At 46.4% G+C, this 17,451-nt stretch overlaps 1 protein-coding gene across 3 annotated transcripts in view; it reads left to right on the forward strand.

Moving 5' to 3' along the window:
• Positions 1-17,451, forward strand: part of LOC135826063 (uncharacterized) — a 121,150-nt gene that overhangs the window by 4,078 nt on the left and 99,621 nt on the right. For 2 of the 3 annotated variants that reach the window (XM_065338703.1, XM_065338702.1), the window contains exons 3-7: positions 1,995-2,065; positions 4,830-4,971; positions 6,296-6,613; positions 12,046-12,116; positions 13,780-13,915. In XM_065338703.1, the coding sequence (XP_065194775.1) occupies positions 1,995-2,065; positions 4,830-4,971; positions 6,296-6,613; positions 12,046-12,116; positions 13,780-13,915 (738 nt within the window). Of the gene's footprint in view, positions 499-1,994; positions 2,066-4,829; positions 4,972-6,295; positions 6,614-12,045; positions 12,117-13,779; positions 13,916-17,451 lie in introns of all 3 variants that reach the window. The other variant, XM_065338704.1, reaches the window with a different exon arrangement.

Raw genomic sequence — 17,451 nt, forward strand, 5'->3', positions numbered from 1 at the left:
TTGTAGCGGAGAACTGATTTCCAATTTGACTTCTTCTGGTCAAATAATTATGATATTTTTCAAGAGAACTGGAAATTGTTATTTCCAAGACTTGTTCTTGCTCCTAAAGAACATCCTGTACTGACGTTTCGAAGTAAATTGCTTGAAGTAAAACGTTATGAGTCGTCACTCGTTCCCGGAGCGAGTTTTGAAGTCTGCGTGGCTAAATTCGCGACGTGGTGAAGCGGAAGCACGGCAACCAGTGAACGCGAGCCGTGCCTGTGTTCCAGGAAGAGGCATGGGTCTTGAGTCAGGATTCTGGACACGGTGCGCTGGCATGAGCAATATTTAGGTGAGGTAATGACGGCATCTTGGCAGGGTTCTCTACTTGCGTTCTGTACTTGACCTCATCCTGTGTGGTACCAAAGTCACGCGGCAGAGAGTGCCTGTGTTCCAGGAAGAGGCATGGGTCTTGAGTCAGGATTCTGGACACGGTGCGCTGGCATGAGCAATATTTAGGTGAGGTAATGACGGCATCTTGGCAGGGTTCTCTACTTGCGTTCTGTACTTGACCTCATCCTGTGTGGTACCAAAGTCACGCGGCAGAGAGTTTGGGAACAATGTTGACGTGTTGCCCAGCCTGGGAACTCGTTGGTCTTGTGTGTGTGTGTGTGGGGGGGGGGGGGGGGAGAGAGAATTGCTTTCTCAGTTCAAGCACGTTGAGTGTTGGTGTAGGCGATGCGTTGAAGTCGTGCATCAATAATGCTTTTTTATTTTTTTATATGTAGAAAAGAAAAGGACATATGGATACGAGTTAAGAGTAACTCTCCATCACTGTAACTGGATACTATTATATACAGTCAGAAAGTGCAATAACTAGGCAATAAACTGACAGAGTAGTTTTGTGCCTAGATATTGCACTTTCTGACTTTATATAGTATCCAGTTACAGTGATGGAGAGTTACTCTTAACTCGTATCCATATGTCCTTTTCTTTTCTACATTTATTTATAGCTCAACATCCGAGTTTATTTTTTTATTTTTACAAAATAGCCACAAACCATCATGGTGCAAACGCCGGCAAAAACGCACAGGGATACACATAGGGATGGTAGCCGAAGCAGTGGAGGCAGGGCAAGAGCTGCAAACAACCTTGCGAAAAATGGCCCTTGCTTGTGCATGAGAAAAAATGTCGCTATTCGCAAGTTTTGCTGTTCGCAAGGTTGATAGTATGCTGTTGAATGGTCACTATGTCCAAAAAAATGAGTAATTATTCGTATTCACAAAATAGACTGCAGACTGGTGATAATGACGAATGATTTCGAGAGTACATTCTATTATCCCCTAGTTTGTGAAGCTGTCTGCATCCTTAACACATGACATGACATCACTCAATATGATGCTTTGTAAACAGTGCAATGTGAGCACGGGAGAGTTCTATCCAAGGCAGAATGATGTCACACACCAATACACATGTGTCGATGGTACAGGCAGTGTGCAATGGTTTGAAATGTTACTGTTAAGTAGGAAACTTTTGCTAGAGGTTAATTTTCGCTTTTTTCGTGACCGTCACACATCCGCGAATATAAACCGACGCAAACTGCTCTGTACATTGTTTGTAGACAATACAAAATCCCACGGAATAGATGAAACCGTGAAAGTTTCTCATCATGATCAAGTAAAATTATTGAAAATGTGACATATGCAAGCCGCGGACGTTTTTTCCTTTAAAGTATGTGAATTTTTCTATCGTAGACCGAAAAGTTGCATGCTCAGGGTGATTTAGTGTACTTTGTTGATTTCTGTATTCTTCATCTTATGTAAACAGTGCTGACTATAACGTGAGACCATCTGTGGAAAAATTGACGAAAACCGTTAGCAACCCTAAAGGAGAACAATCTAGTGTGATATGCAGTGTTTCTTAGACACGAATGAGTAACCATAATGTGACGTTTCTGACCATCGTGTCCTGGGCGATGTACAATGTGATGTTTTGTGATGATTTTGTCTGAGCAGGTCCACCAAGCGCACTAGAGGACCTCTCGGTGATCCGCCAAAGCTCAGCTTCAATGATAATCAATTTGAAGGTAAGAATATTTTACTGCAATTATTGATGCTTGACCATAATATAGCGCGGTGCTCGTAGATGTGAATAGGGGGGTTTCTGTGCTGTACGGAAAACTAGAGGAGATAAATTGTACTCTTGGCGCTCGGGGATTCATCTCTCTCTCTCTCTCTCTCTCTCTCTCTCTCTCTCTCCCCCTCTCTCTCTCTCTCTCTCTCTCTCTCTCTCTCTCTCTCTCTCTCTCGCTCATGTTGTCCGCTCTAGTTGCCATGGCTGGCAGTTCAGTTCTATTGCAAATGGCAGTTGCATGGATGTGGACTGATCAGCTGCAATAGTTAACTCGATAGGTTGATATGAGCATGGAACAGCAAGCAGACTGGGACTTCTATAGCATCTCTAAGTCTCACAACATCTTGTGTCCATCAGACAATGCAACCGGAATTATGGAGAGCGGCAGTTCTGTTGCTATTCTGAGCTTTGCCTCACATGACTATCAGGCATTGCAACTGAGATCGCGAATTCCAGTGAAAGGCAGAGTTGCTACTGAACAGTGTGCCCCACATTCATGCCTGGCTTTATTGGACAGTATTGGCAAAGAACATGGCGCACTCTTTTTTAATCATCACAAATGGCTGTGAACTTTGACGCTGTGTAAACATGCTTGGTTAAATTGATCTTAATTCGACTTCAGTGTGATCTGAAACTCAGATGTTGAGACAATACTATAGAGAAAAAAAGGAACGTATTGATACGAGAGTAAGAGTAACTGTCCACCACTCTAACTAGATGCCATATACGGTCATAAAGTGCAACAACTAGGCACAAAGCTGTCAAGAGTACTGAGGCATTCGACGACCTGACACCTAGCTCCAGCACAGGTCTCTCCTTAACCTTGAACCTTCCGAACGCTGTTGGTTGGCGCTTCGGAGATGTGTGAGAGCTAGGTGTCAGGTCGTCGAATATCTCAGTACTCTTGACAGTTTTGTGCCTAGTTGTTGCAATTTCTGACTGTATATAGTATCTAGTTACAGTGGTGGACAGCAGTTCCTCATAACTCGTATCCATATGTGCCTTTCTTTTTTCCTTTCTCAGTGTGATCTGTTCGGCAAGTCACCCTGATCTCTGCTGAATAGACCCAAAGCAGTCAAAATGACTGCCTGTGCCGGGATTGAGTATTGTTCTGTTTTCACACTGCCCAGGCCCATGAGGAAAACTTAATGAGTAAAATTAAGCTAGGAAGGACATAGACTGAGTTTTAAAACGCCAGGTTGGCAGGACATTTTCCTAGCATGAAGAACAGAGAAATTATGCTGCTGAACGAGCTAATAGATCAAAGATTGAGTGGATATACCTGCAGTTTACACAGAGGGTTGTAACTCAATCACAGCCATTCCGTTCTCCGGGACACAGAACACCAAGGACAATACTTGGTTGTTACATCATTGTAGGGCTGAAACGATCATTCAATATCATTAACGATCGATATATTGGTTTTATCGATTCTTGTCGGCTCTACACGTGTACATCGCACACCAGTTTATGAAGAAATTCCATGATACCTTGGGTACATTAGAAATTTGTGGCACCGCAATGTGGACATCTGTGGAAATCTGGCTGGCTTTATCAACATGAACTAGCGAATTTCATGTTGTTTCTAGAGCAAAATATCTTGTCATTACCCTCTGGCAACTGCTCTTGTCTCCAACCTCTCACACAAATGAAAGACACAAAGTCTTCTCTCCCGATCTCTTTCAAAGCCACAAATCAATTTTACCGCGTTTGGAAGTACATGATTGTACTCGTATTCACTATCGGATGGAGTGCAAGGGCTAGAATACTGTCACTGATATGCATGCATAATAAATCGTTAGCACTCGTTTTCAACACTAACAATTATCGATTGCACTCTTAACGATCGATATGCGAGTTATCGGTATTATTGTTTCAGCCCTACATTATTGTAATTGACATTACGGAAACCAGGGACTACGACATGCTGGAAAAGCAGACTACACTCAAAGAGACGAGCAAGAAGACTGACAAAAGGACTCTCGACTACAAGATCGCGCATGCTCATGTCACATAGGCACGCGACTAGACGAAGACAGTTTGGGGAATGCCATCACACAGGAAAACAACATATCAATATGGATTGAATAAAAAACTGAATTTGATTTCGGTTTCAAGGAGATCGAAGAGAATTGGTTCTTGCGGGAGCCTGCTAGTTTTGCTCGACACGAGTACCCTAGAATAGTCTGCAGATGCATTTGTATTGATTGCAACAAGTTGATATCAACCTTATACTACAAATATTGACCTTTTCATCCTCTGCAAGCAAATGCTTTGTTCCCTGGGCATTATTGACTACTACAAAGCGATAAACTTTCTCGCCGTGCAAATTTTGCTTTTTCAAGGTTTGCGCTGGTTCCTTTTTTCGTCTAATCAGTTGAATCTTGCATTGTCTACAATCAAAGTACAGAGCAGTTTGCGGCGATTTATATTCGCGGATGTGTGATTGTCGCAAAATAGCAAAGTTTAATCTCGAGCAAACGTTTCCCAATCTACAGTGTGCGGGGTAATTAACTATTTTTCTATACTGCGGATTGTTTGTGAAATTATACAAAGTATGATGAGGTTGCAATAGAGCAATGCCAATCAGTGTTTTCAAGTAATAAGCAGCTGAGCTTGTAAAATACTTTTTTCTGTTTCCACCCTTCCCTTAGAATTTAGCCTGTAAACACTTGTTTGCACATGTTTGCTTCCTGTGTCCTGTTTGGTGTTTTCAGGCTCCAAAGCAAGAGGAGCAAGTACTGGAATATTTTATCTCCTACTCCAGTTTGGAATGCTGTTCTAGTACTATCAACCGATGGGCTTGCAGCAGGCCTGGAGTTGCCAATTGTGCTCTAACAAGCTTCCTCTCCTGGCGATGTAAGTACCCATATGCAGTGTCTGCTCTAGCCAACCAAACCACCTAGGTACATATGCACCTGGCACAACTCCACCCACCGCGTTCAATGCAATGGTGCAATTTCACTTTGACTACTGGTATTAGTGAAATTATTATTCTTTATCCTATTGACCATCGGAGTGTCCCCATTTGTTCCATACCTGAAGGGTATTTCGTGACAGTCTTGTTGCGGCATATCCTCCAAAGCGACTTATACTAAGTCATTTACCAAAGGGTTAAATTGAAAATTGTTTGGCTTGACTATTGTAGACTGCAGATCACCTAGTGCTTTCAACAATAATAACGTACTTCCACATACTCCCACACCCGTCATTGTTGTATATTCGATAATAACGTGGATTTCCCCAACAATATATTTTTTGCTATCCTCTCCCATGCCGTTGTACATAGGCGGCTTGCCGCGGATATGTCAATACTACTAGACCATTGTCACTGAAGCTTGTTGCTGGTCTTCGTGCACTTCCGGATTTTACAAAAACTCGTTCGAAGAATTGAACAGAATTAAACACGCGACCATGTCCAACAACAAAGTAGCAAATGTTTTGTTCCATAACGTTTGTTGTTTGGCGTGAGCGCGTTGAGCGTGAGTTTAATTTTGTTCATTACTATTTGGAGTGGGAGAACTTCAAATTAAAAGGATCAATCGGGGAAGCGAACTGCCTGAAAAGAGAAGAAGAGAATGCCAGACCCAACAGGACTCGAAACCGGGGACCTTGCTTGTCTTTAAAAGAGTAATCACTTTTTTTCACCTCTGGTGTTACGTTCTAGAAACTGACCGTTGATCATCCCCTGGGGGAGGAAAAAGACACTAATGTCATCAGTATGTGTGGTACGTGTTGTGAGCTGCCTCTTGGAGTAGACAACTTGTCCTCGCCTCCCGGGTTCGGTTTGCTCTCATGGATCAGTTGGTTAGAGCATTGCGCATGCCAAGCAAGGTTCCAGGTTCGAGTTCTGGTGGGTCTGTCATTTCGTCTCCTTCCGTGACTATTTTCGGTTATTATCTCCAAGTAGACTATTCAAAGAACGAGCGTGGCCTTTGTCTCCTCCATACATGATGTCATTATGAGGTTATGGCTTCTAAATGACTGCACAAGCACTTAATCAATGAGATCATTATGTCATGTTGCCTGATTTATGCTCTATTGTGCGCCCCATGCAGAATGGTGTCATTATGAGATCGTGGGTTCTACATGTGCATGAGCTTTGAATCCTGATGAGGTCATTATGATGTCATGCTTACTCCATGCTCTCTTTGTTATTTGCTCTGTGTTCTGCCCTGTTAAGTTGTGAACGAGAGCAGTCTACCTGTGATTTTGATTGACCTCTGTGCGGGACGTTCGTACCATGTTTTCATCCGCGCAATAAACAACAAAGGCCAGGCAGGACCCCACTCGCATATGGTGATTAGCGCCAATGGCAGCAGGTCTGATGATGGGACCTCATCCAGTCCATCCAGCACCTCAAGCCCAACGGAGACCTCGTCCAGTCCATCCAGCACCTCAAGCCCAACGGAGACCTCGTCCAGCCCATCCAGCCCCTCAAACACAACAGAGAACTCATCCAGTGCATCCAACACAACGGAGAAACCGCGAATTATCATAGGTAGAGTAGTTTGTGATGAGATTGTACATTTTTCTAATCACTCACAGACCCCAGTACAGCCGTTTACACATTACACATTAGGATATCTGAACACAAACAATCAAAATATGGTCTCTTTGCTGCAAACGTCATCCACCTTTCAACAAATGTTCGGACAAGACCCATTCTCAGGCTGGAAACAGAGAAAAAATATTTGCATGTAACCAGTAATTACTTTGACGTCAGACCATGTGTGAAAAGATTGAAGAAAAACGCTAGCAACCCGAAAGGAGAATTATGCTTGTGTAAGGTTCAGTGGTTCTCCAATTTTTCACACAGCATTAAGTAGCCCCGGATCTGCTCACTTTCCCGTGACTCTTGAAGGGGAAGTTCACCCTAAAATGAAACTTCACAACCTTTAGCAAAAAATGCACTGATTCCAATAGTGACAGTCCCCGGTTGATCAGAGCAGCCATTCCCAAGTTATACCAGCTTGAAGTTTGCACGAAAATAGGTGACATAATGATGACGTCATTAACTTGCCCAGACTAGGCCGGGTTTATGATGTCAGAGATATAGACTTTGTATAGGAGTAGATGGGGAAAAATCAACTACTTTTTGCCAGCTAGCTGGCCTCTGCGTACACCGCAGACACACCCACACACAACAGAAAGATACAGATCACAGTAGTAGTGTGGTCTTTGTTCACTCACGGTGGAAGATGGAAGAGCTCAGCGTAGTGTATACATGAGCAAGAAGAAGGGCATGCCACCTCATGCATATACATGTACACGTATGTACCAGACCAACATAATGCAAAAAGTGAACCACTGTGGTGAATGGGGCCGCCGGACAATTAACCAGCCTGAAGCTGGCGGAAAATACCTCAGGACCCCGGCGGAGGCACCACCCTGAGGAAAAACCGGTTAGAATAACCCCATAAGATAAATGAACAAAACTAGGACCTATCCCGAAGTGAGAATAAAGAGGAGGGCGGGTGGGAAACTACAACGAAAAGAGAAAGACCGCGATGAAGAGAAAAGTTTGAGAACACTGACAAAAGACCAGCTGACGCAATCCTGGTGCCGTAACTACGATGAAGATGCTGGAAAAAATACATTTTTCATTTCATTCGCTACGCTCAGCCACGGAAAATAACACCTTCCTGTTTCTCTGCAATAATGAATTTCATACTAGAATTGTTTTCCAGTCAGGATACTGGTAAAGTGCCATATTCCCCATGCCGAAGTTTAAAAAACATCCAACTTCTTTGTGACAATGGAGAGCCAAATACTGAAATTTCCCCATCTACTCCCATACTATGTCTATCTCTCTGAAATCATAAATCCGGTCTGGGCAAGTTAATGATGTCATCATGATGTCACCAAATTTAGTGCAAACTTCAAACTGGTATACAGTAAAACTTGGCGTTAGCGACCTCTGTGTTTAACGACCACTGTGTTTAACGACCTCTGTGTTTAACGACCACCTGCTCTTAACGACCGTTTTTCCATGCACCGACAGTTCTACACACACACTGTGGGACCTGGTTCTAAAGACCACCTGGCTTTAACAACTGTTTTTGCTTGCACCGTGGGGTGGTCGCTTAAACCAGGTTTTACTGTACCTAGGGAACTCCGATCAACCAAGGACCTCCACGGGACCACCATTCAATTCTGTGAAGTTTCCCGACAGGTTGTGAAGTTTTCATTTTAGGGTGAACTTCCCCTTTTATTAATCCGCCAACTTTCTCGTATCCTTGCTGTGGACATCGCAGGAGCGTTTGATCGTGTCTCGCATGTCGGCCTCCTCCACAAGGTACGTAGCCTAGGCATAGATGGTCCGCTTCAGAGATGGCTGGCGTCATACCTGGACACCCGTTCCCTACAGTGCCTCGTTGGAGGGCGGACGTCATCTAGGTATACGACCTCCACTGGAGTCCCCCAGGGAAGCATCCTTGGACCAACGCTTTTCCTGGCCTACGTCAACGACGCGCCAGATGTTCTCGCTGACGGCGCCAGCTTGGAAGCCTATGCTGATGATACAACTTTGTACAGCTTAGTCACCTCCCAGCAGACCCCAACAGTGGCCGCGCAGTCACTGCAGGTGTCCGTTGACCGACTGCACGAGTGGGGTCGTACATGGAAAGTGATGTTTGAACCGACCAAATCCCAGGCCATGACAGCCACCCTCAGACGTACCGGCTTAGATCTCCCCCCACTCCTGTTTGGTGGCACACTGGTGCCCGAGACAACCACCATCACTCTCCTTGGTGTGAAGGTGGACGCCAAGTTGACCTTCAGCGATCACCTACGCTCCGTAGCCACCCGTGCACGCCAACGGCTTGGGGTCCTAAACAGAGCCGCCCACATACTCACCCCCGCCGGCCGGACGACCGTATACAAGGCGTTCGTACGACCAGTCATGGAGTATGCGCCTCTTGTATGGATGGGAGCTGCGCAGAGTCACCTCCAGCGTCTGAACAATGTTCAGCGCCGCGCGCTTCATGCTATCGGCCCTGGGGCACACCTACCCAGCCTGGCCATCCGCCGCACTGTTGCCTCGCTTGCCTGCCTGTACAAGCTGCACTACTTGCCTGGTCCTCCGCAGCTGCTCTCTGTGTTGCCACCGCGCCACATCATCTCTACCAACCCCAGAACTCGCAGCGAGCACGGTGCTGTCAGAGGCCATGACCACCAACTCCAACACCAGCTGCCTGCATCTGCCCCGCTGGCACTGAAGCGCTCGTTCCCACACTGCAGCATCAGGGATTGGAACTCCTTCCCTGCCGCTCTCCTATCCCAGCCTCCCCACAGCAAGAGAATGCAATCATTCAAAACGAATGTTTACCGCCATCTTCGCAGCACAAACTGGCTCTGGGCAGTCGATTCCCTATGAATAGTATGACGCTAAGACAGTTTCTCCCCCACAATCGCTCGTGTTAAGCCTTGGGTTTTTGCACCTTTCTCACCTGTACAGCTCTATCTTCTTCTTTTTTCATTGTTTTTGGTGCGTGTTTTTGGCCGTGACGCCGAGACCTCAGGTCGGCAGAGTCATCAATGCCCCACCATCACTGCTGCGTCTCGGTGCAGCGCCTGCTCATTAGTTTTTTTTTTTTACTAAGGCCACAGCTTCCAATCATGACATGCAAAGCAGCGGTGCAGCATCGCAGGCATGAATCGTGGACGTGGTGACGGGGTCTGATGTGCTCCACCGACCTAGGGTCTCGGCTTCACTGCACAGCAAACGCGTCGAAAGAAAACGGGGGCTAATAATTATCGGGAGATGGGGGAAGAAGAAGAGAAGAAAGAAAGAGAGAGAGAGAGAGAGAGAGAGAGAGAGAGAGAGAGAGAGGAGAGAGAGGAGAGAGAGAGAGAGAGAGAGAGAGAGAGAGAGAGAGAGAGAGAGAGAGAGAGAGAGAGAGAGAGAGAGAGAGAGAGAGCGAGAGAGAGCGAGAGAGAGCGAGAGAGAGCGAGAGAGAGCGAGAGAGAGCGAGAGAGAGCGAGAGAGAGAGAGAGAGAGAGAGAGAGAGAGAGAGAGAGAGAGAGAGAGAGAGAGAGAGAGAGAGCGAGAGAGAGCGAGAGAGAGAGAGAGAGAGAGCTGGGAGCGAGAGAGAGCGAGAGAGAGAGAGAGAGAGAGAGAGAGAGAGAGAGAGAGAGAGAGCGAGAGAGAGAGAGAGAGAGAGAGAGAGAGAGCGAGAGAGCGAGGGCGAGAGAGAGAGAGAGAGAGAGAGAGAGAGAGAGAGAGAGCTGGGAGATAGAAGAGCACAGTGCTCTTGGTGATGGGGACTGCGAAGGATAGCAGGTTCTGGGATATGTGCATGAGAATCAGAACATTGGTGATGATGACAGCAGGGTTATAAGGTAAGCAGTTGAACACTAATAAGAACAGGGAAAGCGTTGGCGAGCAGATTCAAAAGTGCATCAGTAGCAGAGAGCCAGTCCTGAGCAAGAAGGTGACGGTACACCTTTTTCTTAAAGCTTTGCATGTGAGGCTGGGCGGGTGGGTGGTGGAACAGGTCTGGTGGCAGGGCATTCCATGTTGCAACGGTGCAAGCAGGGAATCCTTGGAGACAGCTATTCCGGGTGTTGGCAGGCAGGCCAGTTGTCATCTGGTATGGATGGGAATCCTGCAGCTGGAGAGACTGACGGGTAGGTCTTGTCTCGGGGGCACGGTGAGTGGCTGGTTTAGGCAGCATCTGCTTCAGAGGGCTGGATGCATCTAGATAGCAGAGCTTGTAGGTATAGGCAAGTGCAGCTACCAGGCGACGGAGTGCCAGGCTAGGGAGCCAAGTGCCTGCTCCGATGATGTGGAGGGCCCTTCGCTGGATCTGGTCCAGCTTCTTAAGATGGGACGAGGGTGAGCCCATCCACACTAAGGGGCAATACTCGAGTGTGGGTCGCACAAAGCCGTTGTAGACGCGTTGGCGGCTTTCGGCGTCCAGAATGGGAGATGCTCGCTTCAGGAAGCCAATCCGCTGGTTAGCACGGGAAGCTAGGGAGCGGAGGTGGAAGGAGTAGCTCAGGGTGTCGTCAAAGGTGACTCCCAGGAGTTTCAGCCGACTCTCTTCACTGACCGGTGTGCCGTCAAATGTTGCTCGAGGGAGCTCCCAGGGCTGGCGATGGTGGCCTATAGACATAGCCTGCGTCTTGGAGGGCTCAAATTTGATCCTCCACTTATGTCCCCAACGGGAAAACGCATCAATGCCCTGCTGGAGGAGCTCGGAGCCACAGTCAATGTCAGCTCTTGATGTGAGGCAGTGGAAGAGAGTGGTGTCGTCAGCGTAGGCTGCTAGCTCCATACCTGGTGGGAGGTGGTCCTCGCCATCATTGGTGTAGAGGATGAACAGGGTGGGGCCAAGGATACTGCCCTGCGGCACGCCAGCTTTGGTCGGGTACGGACTGGAAAGTTCACCTCCAACTGCAACCCTCAAGTGACGATCAGTCAGGTAATCCCTCAGCCAAGCGAGAAGTGGACCAGTTACACCATAGCATTGTGCCTTGTGCAAAACGCCTACATGAGAGACGCGGTCGAATGCGCCAGCCACATCAACTGCAATGACTCGAAGTACACCACCTCTGGCTGCAACGCGACTCCATTGGTAGTTGAGTAGCGTGAGTATGTCCTGGGTGCCGAGTTGGCTGCGGAAGCCATACTGACTTTTCGATAAGATGTTGTGCGCCTCCAGGAACTGTCGGATTGAGTGGTTAATAAGTTGTCACGTTTGTCCTAGTCTCCGTACCATTGTCTTTCCTTATTCTTTTCGAGCTGGTTATGTGAACGTAGTAAAAAAAAAAAAATAAAAAAATTAATAAAAAAAACTTTGTATAGTATAGTCTTGTAGCATCTCCGCCCCATGACTAGAAAACACTTCTTGACGAATTTGACGTTTCTGACCATCAGGTCCTGTTCGATGCGCTATGTGATGTTTTTTGATGATGCTGTCTGAGCAGATCCACCAAGCCAACTGGAGGTGATCAACTCTGTCCGCCTGAGCTCAGCTTTAGCGGCAATCAATGTCAAGGTAAGAATATTTCGTGACATTCTTCTTTCATGACCATGGCATAATGTGATCCTCGTAAGTGTGCTTAGGGGTTCCTGTGCTATAACAATAGACACCCTTAGCAAAAAAACGTTATGTTGCAACGATAGTACCGTAGTGGGAAAACACCGAGATTTGGGTTTGACCTTTAGTAAGATGCACGCTAATTTTAGTACACTGTTGCCATGAGTAAAGCTTTTCTTTCCCGTAGCTATGCAGAAGACGTTACTTCAGTAACGTCTGGCGCTAGCCAGGGTCCACACAGCTTTATTTCGTTGTTTGTTTATTTGTTTGTTTGTGTCACGCCTGGCCTCACAACAGCTGGCCACAATTTTCAAATAGGGCTTTCAAATGCAAGATCATAACGTGAAGCAACTTGGAAGAATGAGTATGAATGCGAAGTGTATCGGGGAATGCATGTATGGCGATAGTGCAGGTTCGAATCCCAGGTTATGCCTTAAAAATATAGGAGAATTGAAAATTTTATATCATCCCTTTGCTTTTTTTGCCGAGGTCATCAAGGCAAAAAAGCATAGTGTAGGGCCCTGAGCTTCCAAGCTCTCTCGCTCGTGCGGTACAACCATTTATGGCGCCATATACGCGATACAAGGTGGAATGTGTACGCTCGCAATATTTGGCCTAAAAACGTACCGTTTGTCACGACGATGAATCAGCCTCACGTTTTTACGCTGCAGCTTCAACGCTATTTGAGTGATCAAGGTACAACCCTCTACTAAAATACTGGCCTATCCATCCTCTGTAGGCAAATGTTTTGTTCCAAGCACATTATTGACTGTGAGGGATAATTTACTACTTTTCTATGCTGCAGATTGTTTATTATTATTATTATGCACTTAGGGCCTGGTCAGACTGCGGCAAATTTTGGTTGCCTGACGAAAAAAGAACAGCGTTCAGAATTTGAATCGCGATCACACTACACATATGGGGAGAGTGAAAATTCAAACTTCATTTCGAGCGTCAAGTGGTAATCTCCACGAACGACGTCAAATTCCTTCACCTTGGAGATCGCCAACACCTTCAGTGCAATCCTTGCAACCATCCTTATGAGTTTTGTTGTTGTCCGTGGCCAATTAGCTCCTCGATATCGAGATGAAAAAATCAGTGATTATCAGCGTCAATGGCGTATCAGCGTCAAATCCTGTTTGGAGCGGAAAAGCGTGGTCCGTTCTTGCTTTTTTTTTGGAGCGTCAACTCTCGCTTTTGCCGCTCTGGCGGCAAGTTACTATGGAGATTCGGATTATAATCCTAGAATTATTTCGATTTTGCCGCAGTCTGACCAGGCCCTAACGCGTCAATGTCAGCGGTGGTATTGTTCAGGAAATAATACAAAGTATGACGAGTTTGCAATCGACCGACGTGAAAATTCGAATGTCCACTACGGTTGAAAGTAATGCGCAGCCCAGCTTATTATTATTATTATAAGCATGTCCGCGTAGGTGGCGGGGTGTATGTTTCCTGTTTGCACGTCCCTCAAATGAATTGGCTTGTAAATATTTATATTTGGCAGGACTGCGCCAAGGATTAATTTATAAGAAGAAAAGAGGACAAAGAGCTACAAGTTCAGCTAAAATATCGACATTTGTTTTTCATATCTTACTTCCTGTGTCCTGTGTGGTGTTTACAGGCTCCAAAGCAGGAAGAGGGAGTAGTGGAAATTTATGTCCAATACACCAGTGTGGAATGCAGGGGTAACAAACGATGGAATTGCAGCCGGCATAGAGTTTCCAGTTGCGCTCTGCAGGGCTACTTCTTCTGGCAATGTAAGTACCTAACTACCCATCTGCAGTGTCTGCTCTAGGATTTCCAACCACCTAACTACCCATATGCAGTGTCTGCTCTAGGATTTCCAACCACCTAGGCACACATGCACCTGCCATAACTGCACCCACCGGGTCAAAGACAAAGGTACGTTCAAGTGCGGCTACTGCACAAACATGTACATCAGTGATCCATAACCGGAGGGTGTCCCCAGTGTGCTGACAGTGCTCAACACCGCGGAGGGTGTCCCCAGTGTGCTGACAGTGCTCAACACCGCGGAGGGTGTCCCCAGTGTGCTGACAGTGCTCAACACCGCGGAGGGTGTCCCCAGTGTGCTGACAGTGCTCAACACCGCGGAGGGTGTCCCCAGTGTGCTGACAGTGCTCAACACCGCGGAGGCAGAGCGTAATGTCATCAATATTTTAGAACTGCCCCATGTATATGTAGCAGATATAGTCCCAACAGAGTCACAACTACACAGCAGCTTATCACCACCTCCTCAGAACGAACTGGCACTGGGCCACTCATAGCATACGCGAGTAAGAGGGTACAGTGTCCTACCCTGCTTGGACATACATGTAATCTCTCCTCACAGACAGTCTCCTCTTGAATTTAAAAGTCTAACAGCGTTCACATCAATACTCAACTTATTCTTTTGCTCACTGCGCAATACAATCTTTCCATTTTCTTTCGTCTGTTTTCTTTTTCAATTTAATCCTCCCTACCCAATCTCCCTTTGGAGCGTTCATGGAGCTATGAAGCCGAGACCTCTGGTCGGCGGAGCTTAATGGGCCCCACCACCACACTCCATCATTCACCCCAGTGTCTGGAGATATGTGGATTTTGTAGAAAAAAAAAGAAAAAATAACAACTGACTAGACGTTCTTTGTCTAAACGCGTCCAAGTACACCCCCCCCCCCCACCCCCCCCCCCCCCCCAACCAGGTCTCTAACCCCACTGACCCGGCTCTGGTGCAGACATTGATATGTTTGTATCCAGTGTAGGGGCTAGCCATGTTCAATGTCAGGGCTCACCACGACCGTACAAGGCGTCACTAACGGTCCTTTGGATTTGACCAATCAGCGCACGGCAAAATGGGACGTTTCTTGCAATTGTTGGCTGTTTTCTGAGCTTAACTTGTCTGTATTCATTGGTTTTAGACATAAGGCCATTGTGGATTTGTGCCCAGACGGTGTGTCTTGGGAGCGTTACTGTCTCGACTTTTCGATTTGGCCTTCGTTTGGCTGAGATCGGATGGTGAAATCACTCAAACACGAAGACGTGCGACCAAGTGAATGAAGAGAATATAATCGGTGACGCTAAATGATAGAATATTCCAAGACAGAGAAAATGAGCTATCGACGGTGAGAAACGGCCAAGTAGAACCACTGTCATTCTATTCTAAGACATCAAGGTTGTCTGTGCGTTCCCGCGCCCACCAACAAAAACACCACACTCGCAGGGTGAAAGCTGCGAGTTCAAACAGAAAGAGTGTGCCGAGTCGCGATCAGGAAACTCTGAGTTCTACTGGCAACATTGGTTCGCTAGGCGCGGGAAAATCTTGTGGATGCCAGGTATCCAGTTCACCAGTTCGTCACGGACATATCTTGGTCGACATGCACCGCGGATTGAGAAAAATGACCAAGATGGCTTGGAGAAAGGACAACTTCTCCGCGTGTCTTTCCCGGCATCAAACAACAAGATTCTCTTCCGCACTGGCCCTTCGCTGTACAGAATAGACCAGGGAGTCGAAAAGTACACTGTACCGGTATTTTACGACTCAACTGTACATCGCTAACGCTGGACATCGATCAGCAAGAACTCGGTTGCGTAGCCGCTATGACTACACAAACTCTGGTCATCGCCATTTTTTTCAAAATGGTGGTTCGCCTTTTTTTAGACTCACCAACATTCTCCTAGCCAGTTTTCTATAAGACTATACTTTTGTTTTGGTCGATGTGGTATTCTTCATTGAAAGTAGTGTGTTGCAATGAACGAACACGATATCACTACTTACCTTTGCCAGCTCGATAGTTTGACATGTCCAGGTTCGAAAAAAGTTGTAGCCCTTGTCTATGCCCTTGAATGAAGAGAGTACATCAGGGTGAGCAGTATAATCCTCGTCAGTGCTAGCAGAACACAAGCAACTCGTGCATAGCATAAACAATGATAGATGTTTCCACGACATGCTAGTACATGGATGGAAACCAAACGTTTGGCAGTTTCTCCAATGATGCCGTCCAACGACTCTCAGGAAACACTCACGTTTGATATAAACGGCAAGCTCATTGAAACTAGGCTGTATCAAAAACTGCCATGCAATGGAAAGGAAAAAAGCCGAAGATATATTCTGGACTTTATTTAAAAAGTTGATTGCTCCAACGAGGAACACACGCTTCTTGCCGACACGTGACACTTGACTGACTCACGACTGAGTACACGAGGACCACGTCGCACCTTCCACTCGGCAAACCTGGAAGAAAGCACCACTCCCTGCTCAATACACAGTGTTTCGGGGAATTCATCCGTCATCAGTTGAGCTTGAGTAGGCTGAGGAAGATTGTGCCTGAAAAGCAACACTTATATACTGCTCTCCAGGCCAAACCATCACCAGGGATACAAACTTACAGAGACGCTTTGTTTCCAGCGCGCCAAACACCTCGTGAAGCTCCAGGTGCGCACGATATTGCATAGGTGTGCTGGTGCAAAACAAATTCGCTCACAGAGGAAGACGAAAACATCTCACGGTCTTGTAATTTCACTTGGGCAGTAGTTTTCTGACGCTGAAGATTATAGTATAGTCTGCGACGCTGCGACCCGACGAGAAACACCGAAATTCACCTCCTGAAAAGGCGCTAGGGCAGTGATCCTAAATAGCGTCCTATGGAAACGGAACTTCGGGTCCCAAGAGCGCAAACATCTCTTCTCTGTGATAAAGCAATACACTCGATGTGATATTCTAGAGTTTGACCTGGACATGTCGAAATCCACGTCTCCCATCGGAGGTATAGAAACTTGTTTCCAGAGAACTTTCAGCAGGACAATTATAAAAAATAACATGCAGCAGTGTATTATATGTGTGTTGTGGTTGTACATTTTTTATTTTTTTATTTTTTTATTTTTTATTGAAAAACCACAAACCTTCAGACATGTGAATGTGCACATGATATACAGTGTACATACGTATGTATCGAGAAGGCAGCACGGAAACGGCAGTGGTGGTGAGGCCTGGACAGCTCGTCCGACGGTGGGTCTCGGAGTCAACACTTGGCAGACGCACGGGGGGGGGGGGGGGGGGGGGGGCTGGTAGCTTAGGAGATAAGGGATGAAGCCAGCATGATCATAGTATGTAATGCATATGCAGAAGTAATAATGATGTTAATCTTAAAAACAATAGTGCGGTGGACCTGCGAAGAGGAAAGGCATCATGGACATGATCTACGTTTATAACTTAATAATAATAATATTATAAGTGAGCTAGGGCACATCATACACACACATATGCGCATGTTCAAATAGGAGATCAACCTGATAGGGC

This window comes from Sycon ciliatum, chromosome 10 (assembly GCF_964019385.1).
Source record: "Sycon ciliatum chromosome 10, ocSycCili1.1, whole genome shotgun sequence".
NCBI lineage: Eukaryota > Metazoa > Porifera > Calcarea > Leucosolenida > Sycettidae > Sycon > Sycon ciliatum.